Below are 16,877 nucleotides of genomic sequence, written 5' to 3' on the forward strand. Positions count from 1 at the left end.
CTGATCTGAACTGATCTGAACTGATCTGATGTGATCTGATCTGAACTGATGAACTGATCTGAACTGATCTGATCTGAACTGATCTGATCTGAACTGATCTGATCTGATCTGATCTGAACTGATCTGAACTGATCTGATCTGATCTGAACTGATCTGATCTGAACTGATCTGAACTGATCTGATGTGATCTGAACTGATCTGATCTGAACTGATCTGAACTGATCTGATCTGAACTGATCTGAACTGATCTGATCTGAACTGATCTGATCTGATCTGAACTGATCTGATCTGATCTGATCTGAACTGATCTGATCTGATCTGAACTGATCTGATCTGATCTCAGCTCACTGAGCACATATTTGCTGTGCGTTTAAACTAATGTGACATTTGTTTGTCAACGGAGTGAAAAGCTTCAGTCAGCAGGATTAAAGAAGTCCATCGCTCCGTGTTGGAGGACAACGCGCTCATTATTTATTAAAGACAAAACAACGCCGTCTGCTCCGGTGTCAAACCCGCCGGCTACAATCTGCTCACTGAAAGCTTCTTCGTTTCTTGCCGGCTGCTTTTGCATTTGTCTTCACGTCTTCAGCAAGAGAAAAAGGTTTGCCTCCAAAGAGCCTGATGATGTTTGACTTGACCTTCTGACCTCTGCTCGTAGCTCCGGGCTACGTGAGCCGCTACGAGACGCCCGAAGCCTCCGATCGATCTGTTCAGTTGAGTTGCTTCGTCTCGGTAACGTGGCTCCAGATTCACAGTTTTAGAGGAGCTGACAATTTCTCTCTGTAAAATAAAAAAAACTTCACAAGTGCGTGGGGAAAACACGTTACGCCGTCCTGCCCGCTAACATAGAAGGGGGCGGGGCTTATGACCAACACTGCGGCGCCCGGCCACCAGGGGGGGGCGAACGGGATATTTTGACTCGACTTCCGGGGAAGTGAGTCAACAAACGAGGCGCGAACAAGCGTCATGTATAAGAGGGTCACCTTTATTGTCACAAAAACACAACAGGAATGTACAAAAGCAGCAACCTTCTCGTTGGGTTGATTTTTCTCACCAAGCGGCAACTTTTATTTTACGTTCCATACACAAAGTTGCGCGGTGTTTCTTGCACTGTTTTTAGTTGGTCTTTAGTTATACTGACTTTGTAGTAGGTTATCATTCTTCTTCACGATTCACAAACAACACTTACCCCACACAGCAAGCATCACTCTCAGACTGGAGGAACAGCATCGAGTTGAAATACAACATCATTCAAACATCTTTCTCCATAGTTTATAATGCTCGGTTTGTTTTTTTCTTCTTCTTCTTCATTCTGACAGTAAAAGTTTTTTTTTTTTACGTACCCGTTCTGAACATACAAAAATCTATGTTACTGTACAATTTTTGTTTACTCTATCATACACTCACAAGTATACACAGAATTATTGACAAGAAAATGAGACCTCTGTTGACCCAGCGTGCAGATTTTCCAGGAATGTATACAGTATGCATGCCATTTTGGAGTATTGTTATTATTTTTTTTTAACCTATAAAAATTTCACATAAAATCAATTCTGTAATATATTATTTGGGTTTATATACATAATCCGAACATCCACAAATGATTTGAACAATCACACACTCATCAAGAAACCATCAATAAACAGTTTAAACTGTATAATCTGTGTAGTGAACGCACACTATTGGTTATAATAGAGGAAAACAGCTACAAAATGGGGGGCGTCTCATCAGCGAGGTGATAATGTGCTTTTTTAAACATTTTTCGTAAATAAACGTGGTGGCACTACTTCCTGTTCGGTCCGTCACACAACCGTCCGGCGCGCCTTCCCCTGGTCTCGACAACAAAGTGTGATCATGTTTTTTTGTTTTTGTTTCATGGTTTCGCAGGAAAAAAATAAAAAGATCTCCCAACGCAGAAAAATAAAAAATTTACAGAATAAATGTGTTGCGGTGCTTATGAATCCTCTTCTTCAAGTATAAAAATACAAAAAAAGTTTGATTATATAAAACATAGATGACACTTTTTTCTTTTTTACATGTTAATAAAGCGATCTCTTTGAAACAAAAACTAAATGGTCATATAATATACATACAATAATATATCTGACGTGGTTCGGGTTACAGCTTGTTTTTCTATTTCCGTGCTAGCTGTTAATGCAATCTCAGAGACTACTAATACATTCCCATAAATGTATTAACCGATATACTGAAACATCTGCTTGTAATTTAACTTCTGGTATAAATACTCAGTCGGAGTGGGATTTCCCTCCGACGCGGTGTCACACAGTGTGCAGGATTATTTCTCGTCACCTCCCCGTGCTTTTGTATTTTCTGGGTTTTTAATCCGACCTCGCTTGTCACATTCAAGGTTTCACTGAAACTTGAATTTTTTTCAGAAGGGTTAAACTCTGGAAAACGTCTCTGTCCCAGTTTCACACTTTAAACTCTTTAACGGGACAACTGTCATCACGACGTGCAAAAAAACCCCCCGCTGTCACAGTTTGATATTTCTGAGCAAGAAGTTGATCTATTTTTCATGTTTGCAGACACACACACAAAAAAGTTTGGGTTACATGCGTCAATCAAACTGACATTTTTTTTTAAGGTTGGATTTCCAAATATCTGATTCTTTTACTTATTTTACAAAGTCCTGTGTGTCCCTCAAACTTTCCTCACAAGTTCCTAAAAATATGTTTATATACGATTCATTATGAGGAACAAAAGTAGTAAGTAGCTACTACAAAGTTCTGTTTTCGGTAAGTAAAAACTTAATAAGCTGACAATAATATCCACCAAGAAAGACGACCAAAAATGACCTTATTTATGTGTTTTATCAGGTCAATATCTCCAACTCTGCTGCCTCCAATTGTGTCTTTCAAGACCTCCTAAAATGTGTGCAGGTAAGTTTTCATGATCTGTGATTCAGCTGCATGATAATTATACACTCCTTTATTTTTCTTTCTATATTCTTGCTCAAAATAAAACCAAACAAAAAAGAGCATTTTTTAAAATTTGCATTCAGACTATTTCTGCTTCCTCTCGTGTGGAAGTGGGACACAGGTTTGGTGTTCGGTCGTTAGTAACGGAGGAAAGATGGATTTGTTTTTGCGGGGACAAACGTCGGGAGTGAAGTCGGTCCGGAGACGATGAAACGACCTCCGAACGGATTAAAAACAGAACTTATCATTTGTGACACGCTCCCGTTCGGCTCCCGTTGTGTGAGATAATTTGGTGACCTCTAGCTGATCGAGTTGGACAGATTATTCAAATAAAGCCCCCCCGCCCCCACCCCTCCCAAAAAACCCAGAACGATCCGAGTACTCACTCCTCATGAATTAGTCCAGCTGAGACCTGAGAGACCTGAGAGGCAGACAGAGGATGAAAAAAAAAACAACAGGAAAAGAGGCAAAGCGAGGCGGAGAGGAGAGACTGGACCGAGATGATGTGAGGAGGAAGCAGCGGAGGGGGGAGACCGGTGATGGTCGGCCGGATCAATGAGCGACGGTTCTGCCGAAGCGGTGATAAAAGCTCAGCGCTGCTGCCCCCCCGCCCCCACGCACAAAATAACACAAAATAAAAAAAAGCCAAGCAGAGAAGGAATCAGAGCAAAGGAGGAAAAATTCAAATGGAAACGAGGAGCGGTGAGAAGGGAAGGGGAAAAGGAACAAAAAGACAGAAATCAAAATCAACAAACAGACAAATGTTTTCAAGTTTTTCTTCAATCTTTCATGAGCCTAACGCTACCCCCCCCTCCCCCCCCCACACACCTCCCACCCCGTGCTTCGATCTGATTGGCCGCCGGGGCCGCCGGGTTTTTGGTGCATCGGCGTGACACTCCTCGTGGGGAGAGGAGAGACGAGAGACGAGAGACGAGAGAGGAGAGACGAGAGAGGAGAGACGAGAGACGAGAGAGGAGAGACGAGAGAGGAGAGACGAGAGAGGAGAGACGAGAGAGGAGAGACGAGAGACGAGAGAGGAGAGACGAGAGACGAGAGACGAGAGAGGAGAGACGAGAGAGTGTCTGTCGCCGAGCTGCAATCAGGCAGAAATGATGCTGTGATCAGAGCTGCTCTGCTGTCAGAGCGGTGGGACTCTAAATCTGCCCTTATTCAGCTCCTCTTCCTCCTCCTCCTCCTCCTCTTCCTCGTCTGTGTGGCGCAGTGTGAGGGAGGAGACGTAAGGAAGCAGGGAGGAGGAGAGGATACAAGGAGATGAAACAGGATGAAGACAGGAAGTAGAGAGAGGTGAATAAACAAGAAGAGGATACAAGGAGAGGAGAGGAGGAAACAGCAAGGGGAGATAAGGAAAGGGGGAATACGGAGGAAACAAGGAGAGATACGTAAGAGAGGACAGAGAAGGAGGAAGATATGAAACAAGAAGAGGAGACGAGGAATGAAAAGAAGATGAAAGGGAGGAAACGAGAGGAGGAGATAAGGGAAGGAGGTATGAAAAGAGGAGAGAAAAGGTTAGAAAAGGAAACCAGGAAAAGAGGAGTGAAAAAATATTGAACAAGGAGAGGAGATAAGGAAACGAGAAAAAGAGAAAGGAGGAGGAGGAAAGAGAAGAGGAGTGAGAAAATAAGGAGAAAAGAAGAAGATAGTAGAAACAAAGAGAGAAAATAAGGAGGGCAAAAGAAAAGGAGATGAAGGAAGGAGAGGAAAAAAAAGATTAAACAGGGAAGGAAAGTAGAGGATGAGAGAGGAAACAAAGAGAAGAGATAAGGAGGAAGGAAAGGAAGGAGTTCGAGGAGATAAGGAGGAGGAGGAGGAGGAGGAGGAGGAGGAGGAGATCTTCCTCTGACCACAGCTCCGTCTCATACGAGGCTCTCGGGTGTTGCTCATAAAAACATTTGAGTTTCCGACCTGATCTTTTAAATTTTGTGGCAGCAGGCGTCTCCGAGGATCCTCTGAGCCAAATACATAAACCTGCCCCCCCCCCCCGTCCTCCCCCGCTAACGGACCTCGATGGGTCGCCCCATCGGTGAATAATAATGACGCGATGGCGACGCTCTAAACCGATATCAGAGATCTGGGAACATCTCAAAAAGTTTGACGAGCGTCTCTGCAGCGCCGCCTGGGGAGGAAAACGCAGCCGACTGTAACGCCTGCAGAAATAAAGGCGGAATAAAATACACACTTCTGAACTTCCTCATGTTGTCTGGAAAAACTGAGGTTTCACAAGGGGAGGGGGGGAATCAGAGCCTGACGACAGCTTTCAACAATGAAAGAGCCTCCAGGGTGGTGGTGGTGGGTGGTGGTGGTGGTGGTGGTGGTGGGGGGGGGGTAGCACCCTAATATAAACACTAATATATCTGCTGATCCCGACACAGCCAGCGTTTTATTGGTCTACAAAGGCAAAGTGCAGAAAAAAAAGGCTTCAAGGTTTTTGCACTGATTATTTGACCTCCTCTCCACAAATCACTGCAAAAGACTCTCCAACACCTTAAAGAAACCACATGCAGCCTCCAGCACCTTCAAAGAACTTCCACTGGAATAGAAAAACGCTTCCTTCCACCTTTTCGGTCCATTTAATCTGGATTGTTAGATAAAATAAACTTTATTCGAGTTCTCTCTAGATATTTTTTTCAGATTCAAGCTCTGTATTTATTACATTTAGGTATTTCATTTGATTTAAAAGGTAGTTTATAAATGTCAATTCACTTGTCAAAAGCTGCAATGGCTGTCTTTCTGAAAACAGTAAAGACACAAGTAAAGACACGGTGGTTTCGTTCTTTAGCTCCGTTTCGTGGGTTACTGCTGGAATACTTCTTTAAGCTTGTACGGTTCGCAGTAGCGGGTGTTTATTTGTGCTTTTCATTCTCTTTAGCTAATTTGCCGCATCGCTTAGTTACTGTGAAATATGAAGCTGAATGTTGTTCGTTTTTCAGTCACAAAACATAAGAACCAGTCAAAAATGATAAGTTTAGCTTTAGCTTCAAATTTAAAATGCCGTTTTTTACAGAAAGTGCACTTGTTAATGCATTTTGCCTTTGGAGAGCTGCTTACTGCATTTTTCACCCACAGGAGGAAATGGGTACAAAAATAAGTAAATCATAATAATAAAATTAGTGGCTGAGATGGCAGCTAATTCAATCTTCTCATCAAAACCTGTTGTGCCTCCACGTATATGAATGTTTACAGGAACACGACATTAAAAGCCCTGAATGCAGAGTTCAGGATGACCGAAATGATTTTATATCTACTGACGCAAAGAATCACTTCAACTCTACAGATCGTTTTGCGGGTTACGGTGACAGAATATAATATTAACACCGTGTTTGATGAAAAGATCTCTCAGGTTCACTCCTCGCTATGTTCAAAGAAAGAAAGAAAAACAGACATTATTTGACCGTTTGCTTTTCAGGCTGTGTGCGTCTAAAATCATGAATTTTTGAAAAGAAATGAGGGGAAATGAGGTGCAGAAAAAACACAGAGTTAATATTCAGACCGTTACAAGACAACGGCCGGCCTGAACACTCATCCTGGAGGCCTCGCTGCCGCCCAGATGGCCGCGCACGTCCCGTGGAGGTGGGCCACGTTAGCCGCGTGCTAACGGCCGTTACTGCTAATACATGAGGTCATTTCAAAAGACTCCTCTCGGCTACACGAGAGCGAAAGTCTCTGAAGACGTCTGGGCTCGTGTGGACGAGCTGCTATTACTCACTGATGCGCGTTTGATGGGTAAAACCATTAATGAATCATAATACAATCCGGAAATGCCTTCGAGAGGATGATCAAAAATGGTTGCTGCCCGTTTGATGTGTTGTTTCCTGAAAACTCACTTTCTTTCGCTAACATTGTAATTTTAGTCACGTAGCGTTTGTCTTCGTTAACTTAGATAACAGTCGAACGTCTGAGGAAAATGTTGAAATGTTGATTAGCTCGCCAAATTGTTAGCCTCTGTTGCTTCTAGACGGCGTCCGCGTTGTCGCTGCCGTTGCCTAGCAACGGGGTTTTTAAGACGTAAGCAATTGAACACCAAAAACACTCAGCTGGTTATTTAATTACTCAGCTCTGATTGGTTCGGAGACAAACACGTCAGCTGCCCTCGACAATCAATTAATGAAGTCATTTTAGAGAAGTTAACTTTTCTGTTTTAAATGATCGTGAAGAAAATATTTTCAGGTTTTCGGACTGTTTGACGAAACAAGACATTTTGTGACCGACCTATCAACTAAAACGAGTTTGAAATCCCAGATGATAATTCCTTTACAGGGTCACATGACCAACAGAACTAAACCTGATTGGACGGGTTTCAGGGTCAGACCATGTACGTCCAACTTCAAAAAATTAAATAACGTTGTTTTTTTAATACTTTATTTTTCTAAATAAACAAATGTTGTTGTTTTTTTTACCGTCATCTACAGTTTTAAGATTTCAAACCTGTTTTTGCTTCCATATACATTTAGTTTTTCAGCCGGTCTGTTTCTCCTTTACATTTGTCCTCTGCACACATTGAGCTAAAAAAAAAATCCTCCAAACCGTCCTCAGGTAACCTCGCACCTGTCGTCCTGCACGATAAGTCCGAAGCATTACAGCTATTAAAAAGGAAAAGTGAGGCGAGCTTAACGGATTAGCTGCTGAATATCTGCGACACCTTCGCGCCGAAATACGCCGGCTGCCGGCTAATTGTGCTGCGGCGCTACATGCTAACCTCGAGGTTTAGAAAAAGATGGGTGACAGAAAAAAGAGCAGCGTGAGGTAATTATCGGGATGAATAGGAGTGAAGAGATGAGAGCGAGGATTCAGAGAGAGAACAACACGGCCCGGATCATCGCTTTGACCTTGAGATGTGAAATCGTTTTTTTCCGCGGCATTATGGGAGATTAATGTCGCACAATGGAGGCGAAGGGATGCGTCGGGAGCAGATCTGACTATTATCATAAAGCTAGTTTAATCAGTCGCCGCCGAGACCTTCCTCTGGAAATCAAAACATCGACATACTCGTACGACAAAAACTTGATCTCTAAGCAGGCTAGGTTTAAGATCCAGTGACTCAAAACACACATCAAGAACTGGTAAAAACGTCCGTGGACAGATTCCCCCTCTGGTCTGTGTCTGCCGGCGGGACCGAGACACGTTTCTGTCGTCTCTCAGAGTTCGCGGTGGCGGCAGAGGCAGACGAGGCGTCAGAGGTGGAGGTTTTTCGTTTTTTTTTAGAAGTGGAATACCTGCTGCTGGCCCTGGACTTTGGGGAAATCCTCTTTGGGCCTGCGGGTCTTGGGCCTCTCCAGGCTGCCCTGCTGGAGGTGTTTGAGGCGGGCGGCGACGGTGGGACCCTTCGTCGGGCCCGGAGAGTTGGTGCTGTTCTGTGGGAGCCGAGAGACGGAGAGTTTGAAACTGGAGCTGATCAAAAACACACTGCTGCCGTGAAGTTTGGAGCAAAACTATTCTCTATAACGTCGGGATTTCTCTACAAAGCAAAAGAACACTGAAGTTACGTAGAAGTAAATGTCCAATTATTTATGGTTATATACGAGTCATAAGTAGCTGCTTTTTTTTTTTATCTCCAATCATTTCACACATTGTCGAACATTTTCACTTTTCAATGAACACAAACAAACTCGATTCTCCTGGTTGCAGTATTATATCAGTCAGTTTATTGTCAACACTCGGGTATTTTACTGAAGTAAAAGACGCAACAACACCATGAATTTATTTTTAAATGTACTTCATGTAAAGTACAGTACTTGAGTAAATGTACTTATTCACATACAGCCTGAAAATCTGCACCGGATGTTTTATTTTGAAAACTGACTGGATACTTTATGTTTTCCTCTGACTGACTTCCTGTCCGGCCGTTGACGCGATCTTCATCAAAATAAACTTACTTTGTAAATATTTTCGTGTGTTTATCCTGTTTGAACTTTCTGACCATTTTTTAATTTTTTGATTTGTTATTATTGTGTAAATAAAATAAAGAAATGCGTCCAAGTTCTGGTTCTTAACTGAAAGTGAAAATGCTCTACTGCGGGGAAACTTGAGCGTTAACGACCAACATTATCAGAAGGAGACCGTTTATTTCCGCTGACGTTAATCACTGCTGGCAGGAAGTTTAAAGTCAGCTCGCCGCTCTAAACGCCTTCAGCGAATACAAAAAGCAGGATCTGAATTTAAAACACCTGCAATGTGAGAAAATAGACTCGTTCAGAGGAGCGTTTCTGTCTGCGGCTCTGCAGCTGAAATCCCCTCCTCTGTCCTTCATGTTGACAGCTTCCTGCTTAGTGGCGTCGTGCGATAATTCCTACAAAAACAAGACCTCTTTACTCGGCTGAACGTGTCACCGGAGCTGCCGGGGAACTGAATGCTCATCGCAGCAGCAGGTACAGGTGTGTTCACATGCAGCAGAGCTTCACCTCACAAACAGGAGGCCGAGTTATTCAGAGCAGCGGAGGTTAAGAAGAGAAGAGAAGTTCAGCAGGCAAATATTTATATTTCATCTTTCATCTTTGGATGTTTGTATAGATTCAAGTGATTTGGGATTTGCTGAATGTTTGACCTGGAATAGAAATTAAAAAAAAAATATAGTATTCATTGCACGTAGATTTAATAAGGCAACAATATCTGGGAGTAATTAAGAGCAATTCAAATACACACGTTTCCCACTTTAAGCCAAATGTCAAACTCAGACTTTCATTGGCTAAAAAGTTGAATTTAATTACCCATAATGAAGGAAAAACGGTCCCGTTTGTGCTGATCAGATCAAATCCTCAGAACGACAAACCGAAAGCCGATCATTTCTGTCTCTTCACAGTCTGAAGCTTCAACAAACGAACGTGGAGAGAAAGATTTGAACGGGCTCTGTAGAAATCGGTGGGTAAAGCACGTGTTTGAGTCGATTAACTACCAAATAAAAGATAAATCAGACTGCTGTCAAAGATCAAACTCCCTTTTTACGTCTGTATTTTCTATGTGAAGATTTCCCGTCTAGGAAATGAAAAAGTGGTGAATAAAAAAGGGGAAAGTCAGTAGAGTTAGAAGCAGAAGTCTCCAGGTGAGACGCAGACAGGCGGCTGCTGGAGGATTTGAAGTTACCTTTCTGCCCAGCGACCCGAACACGGTGGGAGGAGTGGGCGTGGCCTGTGGCGGGCCGCTGTACCGTTTATTACAAGAGGAATCGTTTACAGACGTCCTCTGAAATATCTTTGTTGTTGTGTGGAAGAGTGCGATAAAAACATGTTATCACACCGATACAGCACATAAAAAATAAAAAAACACAAATCTGAGACACGAATCAGCCGATTCAGTCCGGACCGTCGTACCTCGAGCTCGGCGATGATCTTCTCCTCGTCGTCGTCGTCCTGAATGGCCGACGCTGCGATCACGGGCGGGGTGGAGGCGGGTCGGGGGGTGTCGGAGGGCGTCCGCCTCAGCTTCACCAGAGTTTTGGGCAGGTCGCCGTCTTCTTCCATCTGAACGGGGCAAAAAATAAAAGATGGTAAAACACAAGAAATACGACAAACAATAACAAAAATAAGATATAACAACAACTAAATGCAGTCGTAGCAAAGAGGCCCCGAGGCTGAGAGTCCAACTCATTAAACCTGTTTCTGAATCCCGACACGTCGGACCAAAGTTTCATTTGGTAAAAGAAATATCTCACATCTGATAAACTGGAACTGGAGGATGTTGTTTTGTTTTTGTTTTAATGGTAAATCAATTTGCTGAATAATTATACTGTAAATCAACTGATTTGTTAAGCGCTGATTAAAATCTTTTGTTCGGCTGATTAACTACATTATGACTCATACATGCAGAGGATCCCAGTTATGAATCTTATCTCTGGTTTTAATCAAATTCAGGAAAAAAATAAAATTAAATAACCAATTAAATTATTCCACAATGAAGAGCACATAATGGATGTCGGACTTTTAAACCGAGAATTAATTTTGGAATATTTTTTGGGGTCTCACCTTCATGTTCTTGGTGGTGACGATGACGTCTCCGGTGCGGTTGGTGGTGAGGCCGTGAGCCGAGGGGAAGCTTCGGCGAGGTGGGGGAGGGGGGGGAGACTTGGAGGGCTTTTCTGTCCGGTACCGGGCCACGCTGAGGTCCACTGGAAAACCAAGACACGTCCATCAGTCGAGTCCCACAATGTCCCACAAACATGCTTCAGGTGTTAAAAGATTCTCGTCTATACAACTATAAATAAACATCTCTGCTGACGATATTTAATTCAGTGAGATACAGGCTCAGATAAAGGCTAATATAAAATCAAATTAAAAATTAAAAGTTAAAAAAAAAAAAAAAAAAATCCGTTTTTTAATTATCAAATGTAATGAACAATCTGGATAGTCTAGATGCAGCCTGAATGGTTAGCTGCTATAATGACCAAGAAATGAGATGTAATTATGATGAAAATAGCCCAGCGTTTAAAGGGTTAACTCACCCGAGCCCCGATGCGACCCGCCCCCCTCCATGCTGTTCAGCTTCTGGGCCGCCATCTGCACTTTGCCGGGCTGCTGGTCAGCGGCGGGTGAGTTGGTCGTGGCGGCGGTCCCGGTGGTCCCGACGGTCCCGGTGGTCCCGGCGGCGGCAGAAGCAGCGGAGGTCATCGGGATGGTGATCTGGGGCTTCGGGGGCACCGCCGGCTTGTTTATATGCCTGGCGGCGAAGTCGAGGTCCGGGATGGCCTTCATCAGCTCGGCCTGGGTCTCCTCCAGCAGCCGATTGATGTCCTGAGCGCTGAACTGGGTCAAGCTGGCCCGCTTCTCCTCCCAGTCCCGCTCAGCAGCCTGACACAGATACAGATGCAGACGAAAGGACGGGCTGTAATATGAAGCACTGAACAGGCGGAGACGCAGGAACGTGACGGAGGCGGATGCGTGCCCAGCAAATGGAAATATAAACCGACTGCTGGAGTGCGAATGAGCCACTTAACTTCAGTTCCATTATAAGAGAAAGGAGCGTCTGATTTACCAGGCGGACTTCGGCCGACACGGACTTATCGGCAGGACGCCGACTCGGCAGCTCGTCGAGGACTCGGTTCCTGAAGGACATCGCGGGCTGGACGTCCTGCTCGGGACCCGAGGCGTCCGCATCGCCGGCGGTGACGGGCATCCAGTTGGCGAGGCCGGCGCTGGTGCTCAGGTCGGTGAGGCTGAGGGGGGGGCTGTTCAGGATGTCCAGGTCCTCGGCTCTCTTCTGAGACTGACCCGACAGGTCCTCGGGGCTCTTCCACACCCCCTCGGTGATTTGTCTGTACGTACAGGGGGGATACAGAAAACTACGATACACACAGGACACCATGAAGGTCCTGCACCGAGTTAGAAAACACTAACAGCTGACACAATCAAGCTCTGATTACTGTGGTTTGTTCATAAAATGTCAAACATATTAGAGACAAAACCCCACCGGGATGTTTAAAAGACTGGTTTTATAACAACAAAGACTCAAAGACATTCAGTTTGTGATATTAGAGCAGAAACAGGAGGGCGATTTTATTTTGAGAAACACAAACAATAACAAATCATTGATTATCCAAATTCATGTCAATTAGACGGATCGTTTCAGAGCAAAAACCAATATTCGAACTGGAGGCAACAACATTGTGACACATGATTAACACAAAAAACACTGCACACGGCAAATAACTGGATTTAACCAATTTAATGTTTTGGTAGAAATGATTCTTTGTCAGGCTGATTATTTGACTTCAATCAAGTAAATATCACTTTTCTTTTCCTGATGAGCATCTTCGTTCAGACTGCAGGAAAACCTGATTTGTTTCAGGTCTTAAAGTTATTTTAAAACTGATTAAAATAAATCTTCTGCAGCTGCTTGAAGTGGATGTTTTACGGACAGGCAGTTCGTTGAGTTAAAACAACAGACTGGATATAAAAGTGTTCGTAGCTTTAATGTCTGAACAATGAGGCCGTATGGGGAACGCCTTAAGCTGCAATACCAGCGAGTGCCACTAGAGGTCGGCTCCAAAAAGCCTCCGGCTCCATAGACTCCCATTCAACTTCTCTCATCAAATCCAAAGTGAATCAAATGTGTCCATCAGTTATCTCGGTGTTGTTAGCTAAAGTCACTCCTTCTTATTAGTTTTCTGGAGGTCCATCTGAAAATAATCCCTCATTCATTAGAAAAGAAGATTCAAGAAGACCTGGTTTTGGGGGCGTGTCTGTTTGATTGACAGGCCTGTGGTGCAGTCAGGTTTCCACAATAGGTGGGCGGGGCTTAGTGTCCAATCAGATCGTGTCAGTTCCACCGCTCGCTCCTCTCCTAGCTCGTCCAAATATGGTCACATCCTGCTCCAAACTAGCAAAACGGAGCGACGGCCAAAACCCAAACTCAAGCTTTCATAACGCTTCACAAACTGCTGGTTGCCTCTTGGTCTGATCTGAGAAACAAACCAGATTCAGCTGCAGTCTGAACAAAGTCTTACGCATATAAAGGATTGAAGGACTTTGTGTAAAAGAAGCTAAAACTTCCATCTGATGAGGAGAAAGATAAATAAAGCGTACAGAAGAAGAAATGTACGACATGTTTTAATCTTAACGGCTTTGGTGTCGAAGCTCCAGCCGTCCGTCTGTGCAGAGAACTGCCACCAAATGTTTGCGGAGATTTATCTTCCTGTTTGCAGATTCTCCGACTGACTCGTGTGAATCGTGTTCTTTGTTTTTTTTTTCATGTTCAGTCACTCTGACTGTTTAATAATAATAATAATAAAAAAAAAACGTCTTCTGGAGACAAACACGATAAACGTTGTGATACGAGCTCCAAAACGGAGGTGTTGTTCTCGGCTGCCTCGTTAAACCTGCTTTGATGAAATAATCATCTCTCGTCTGACGGATTCTCTGACCAGAATATTTCCGTGTGAACTGCGTCGGCAGTACGAGCTGCTCCGGTATGCTCTCAGTAAACCTCGTCTCTCTGAATTCAGACGGCGCTGCTCTCCTCCAGGACTTACAGCGGATTATTAAGCGTTTGACGCTGCAGTTAAACGTCACTTTTCATCATCGAGGAGAAAAAAATTCTACTTTTTTAAATTCTTAAATATTAATCTTAAAAACGCACCATCTGCTTTTTTTCCTCACGTTGTTTTTAAACATTTGGATCTTTATTTTAGGTGAAACACAGAAAAGAGATGAAAGAGTGTGTATCATACACTGTAAAAACTGTGGATCTAACACAGTTAAAATCATGGTATATTCAAATTTAGGTTGTTTTGAGTATAAATGAATCGTCTGGTGCTTTTACAGGCTGATTATTTGAAATATCCCTGATAAGCAGCTACGTGTTTAAGTTCCTGTTAACAAGATCCAACAAACATGTCTGTAAAACATCCATTTCACGGCTGTAGAAGACTTATTCTAAGCGGACTACTTTCACTTATCAATAAATGTTCTTCAACTTCTGTGGTAGTTCAGATTGTAGAGTTTCTCTGTAATTGTAAAGTCAGCGGTTTGAATCCCGATTCCTCCCGTTCACATGCTGACTTTTTAAATATGAAGCAGAAACTATAAAGTTTAATATCTTGTATTAAATTAATTGAACCTGTTTCAAGATGTTCCAACGTTTTTTTCAGTCTGCTAAAATTTAAGTTAAAGTTTAAAGTTCTCAAAATAAATCATCATTTTTATAACCGTGATTAAACAACATCCATCCCCGTTAGTTAAAGGTTATTGGTTAAAGTGGTTTAAAACAAGCCGTCTCACAAAACAATAAAAAAGTGTTTTCTGCGATTTGACCTGGTTTAATACCAAAGTGAAATATTGTGTGAGAAAACCAACTGAGGAGCGTTTGATGTGCGTACCTGCGCAGCGTGCTGAGCGCGTCAGTCATGGTGTTGCAGCGCTTCAGCAGGGCGTCCAGGCGATGAGGCTCCTCTTTCAGGAACTTCACAGCCTCCACCTCCACCCTCAGCACCACCCGCATCTTACTCTGCAGGCTGGGGAACTGGTCTGCACAGGAGAGGAGGCAGACGTGGTTGAGTACGGAGACAGCGGTGTGTCAGAGGGATGTGGGGAAGAATGGAGGCGGAGGGGGGGGGGGATTACAGGAAGGAGGAGATACAAAAAACAACAAGGAGAAGACAGGATGCTGCTTCTGTCACACTGGATTTTCCTGTCGTATCTCGGTGGTTTCAGCGAGGACGACTCAGTGGGGATCAGCCAGATGACAAGAAAAAAGAAAATTGACATGCGAGACGTGCAGGAACATAAACATGTTTGTCTGTGGAGACTATTCACGGCCATTATTTGAAATGTTGGACACTCAGCTTCCCCGAAAACATTCAGATGATCAGAGCCGGGGTTCCTCAGGGGTCAACCAACGGCCCACTTCTTTTTACTCTTTACAGAAACATTGCCACTACTTACGCTTCAATGTAAAGTTTTTTGCCGACGACACTGTTTTATACTTCAAAGATCAAACTCTCCTTCAGACTGCCTTAAAGTACTTTGAGTTTGACTTCTTACTTCTTGATTGAAATACAGAAGAATGATTCTCAACGAATGAGTCCCTCCACAAATTCATTGAGTTTTTTGTGATTGTTGCGTTAAAAAATGCTTCATTTTTCAGCAGGTTTTCTCAAAAATGTAATTTTCTGCGTTTTAAATCAGTTTTTTGCTGTAAAATTGTGGGAATTAGAAAAATAAATAACTATAATCACTTCCTGTGATAATAATAGAAAGGACTGTTAAAAGCTTCCAAACTAACAATTTTTTTTATATAGCGTTTAAATCGTAAAACTACAAACAAACAAAATCCAGCAGCTGCTTCACTTCAGATGTTCCTCATGTTCCACAAACCTCAGAGCTTGATTTATGTCATCTTTAATAACCTTCAGGTTTGCAAAACTTTTTCTTTTTTTTTTCCTGTTACTATGTCCATTAGCAGTTATGTAAATTGTCTTTGTGGATGGAAAGCCTGTGTTACATTCGTAGGATCCAGGCGGACATAATATCTGCAGGTTTCTTCGGTCTACAGTTTCATAATGAGCCCCACGGAGCTTTGGACTAACTCGTTAATATTCAGGACGTGGAGTGAAGTACACGGGTCAGAGCAGCAGGACAAGAGGCTAAAACCTGCGACTTCATGAATGACAATTAAAGTGTAAGAAGACTCATAAATATTCAACGTGAAAAACGGACATACAGGAAGTTTTTTTGCCGTTTTGAACTTTGACCTGCAGCTACAGCACTTTTTCACACACTTCATGACTGTTTTTCTCTCTCGCTATATATATATATATACTGAGTATTTACAGCAGAGTGTCTCAAGGACGTGAACAGAGAGCCACTCTGGTCTCCGTGGCGACATCAGACCGTGGCAGCGCTTACTTTTGAGCTCGCTGAGCGTCTCTCCCAGCATCCTCAGCTCGGTGCTCTTCTGCTCCACGTCCTGCTCCGTCACGAGTCCGTGGTTGACGGACGAGTTCCTCTGCAGCTCCTCAACGGACTTCTCCAGGTCGCTGTGGAGGACACGCAGTCAGATCACTGAATGTGGTCGTACAGTGGACTTCAACTGGCTTTTAAATAATTATAAAATAGTCATAAATGTGCTTTTGGGAAACGTCCACCGTGAACTCACTGCAGCTGCTGGATGAGCAGCTCCTCCTGGTTGAGGTACTTGAGTCTCTCCTCCTCCACCAGGAGGCGCTGTCTCTGGAGTGGGTCCTCCTGGGTGCGCATGGCGTCCAGCATCATGAGGCTCAGCTCCGACTCCGTCTGCCTCAGCAGGGACAGGACCGAGTCCTGGTTCTCCAGCTGGGGAACCGAGAGCAGTTCACATTTACTCCACCGGACGAGCCGGTTTATTAGGGACACTTACTGAAGATAAAATTACGAGTTTGATGTCAAATTCTTTCAGAAATGACCATAATTGGCTTAAAAGTTGAATTTCTATGAACAACATGTAAATACAAATGAA

At 43.4% G+C, this 16,877-nt stretch overlaps 1 protein-coding gene across 12 annotated transcripts in view; it reads right to left on the minus strand.

Annotated features, from left to right (window-relative positions):
* Positions 1-964: 964 nt before the first annotated feature.
* Positions 965-16,877, minus strand: part of srcin1b (SRC kinase signaling inhibitor 1b) — an 81,924-nt gene continuing 66,011 nt past the window's right edge. For 7 of the 12 annotated variants that reach the window (XM_069704461.1, XM_069704458.1, XM_069704463.1 and 4 more), the window contains 8 exons: positions 16,539-16,714; positions 16,289-16,419; positions 14,761-14,908; positions 11,919-12,255; positions 11,389-11,734; positions 10,913-11,055; positions 10,262-10,411; positions 4,011-8,308 (listed from right to left, as the gene is read on the minus strand). In XM_069704461.1, the coding sequence (XP_069560562.1) occupies positions 8,156-8,308; positions 10,262-10,411; positions 10,913-11,055; positions 11,389-11,734; positions 11,919-12,255; positions 14,761-14,908; positions 16,289-16,419; positions 16,539-16,714 (1,584 nt within the window). In that variant the 3' untranslated portion in view covers positions 4,011-8,155. Of the gene's footprint in view, positions 3,539-4,010; positions 8,309-10,261; positions 10,412-10,912; positions 11,056-11,388; positions 11,735-11,918; positions 12,256-14,760; positions 14,909-16,288; positions 16,420-16,538; positions 16,715-16,877 lie in introns of those variants that run through there. The other 5 variants (XM_069704467.1, XM_069704466.1, XM_069704460.1 and 2 more) reach the window with 4 other exon arrangements.

This window comes from Brachyistius frenatus, unplaced genomic scaffold (assembly GCF_029030835.1).
Source record: "Brachyistius frenatus isolate BFR_SWC_R1_liver_20210118 unplaced genomic scaffold, ASM2903083v1 Contig_51, whole genome shotgun sequence".
Lineage (NCBI taxonomy): Eukaryota > Metazoa > Chordata > Actinopteri > Embiotocidae > Brachyistius > Brachyistius frenatus.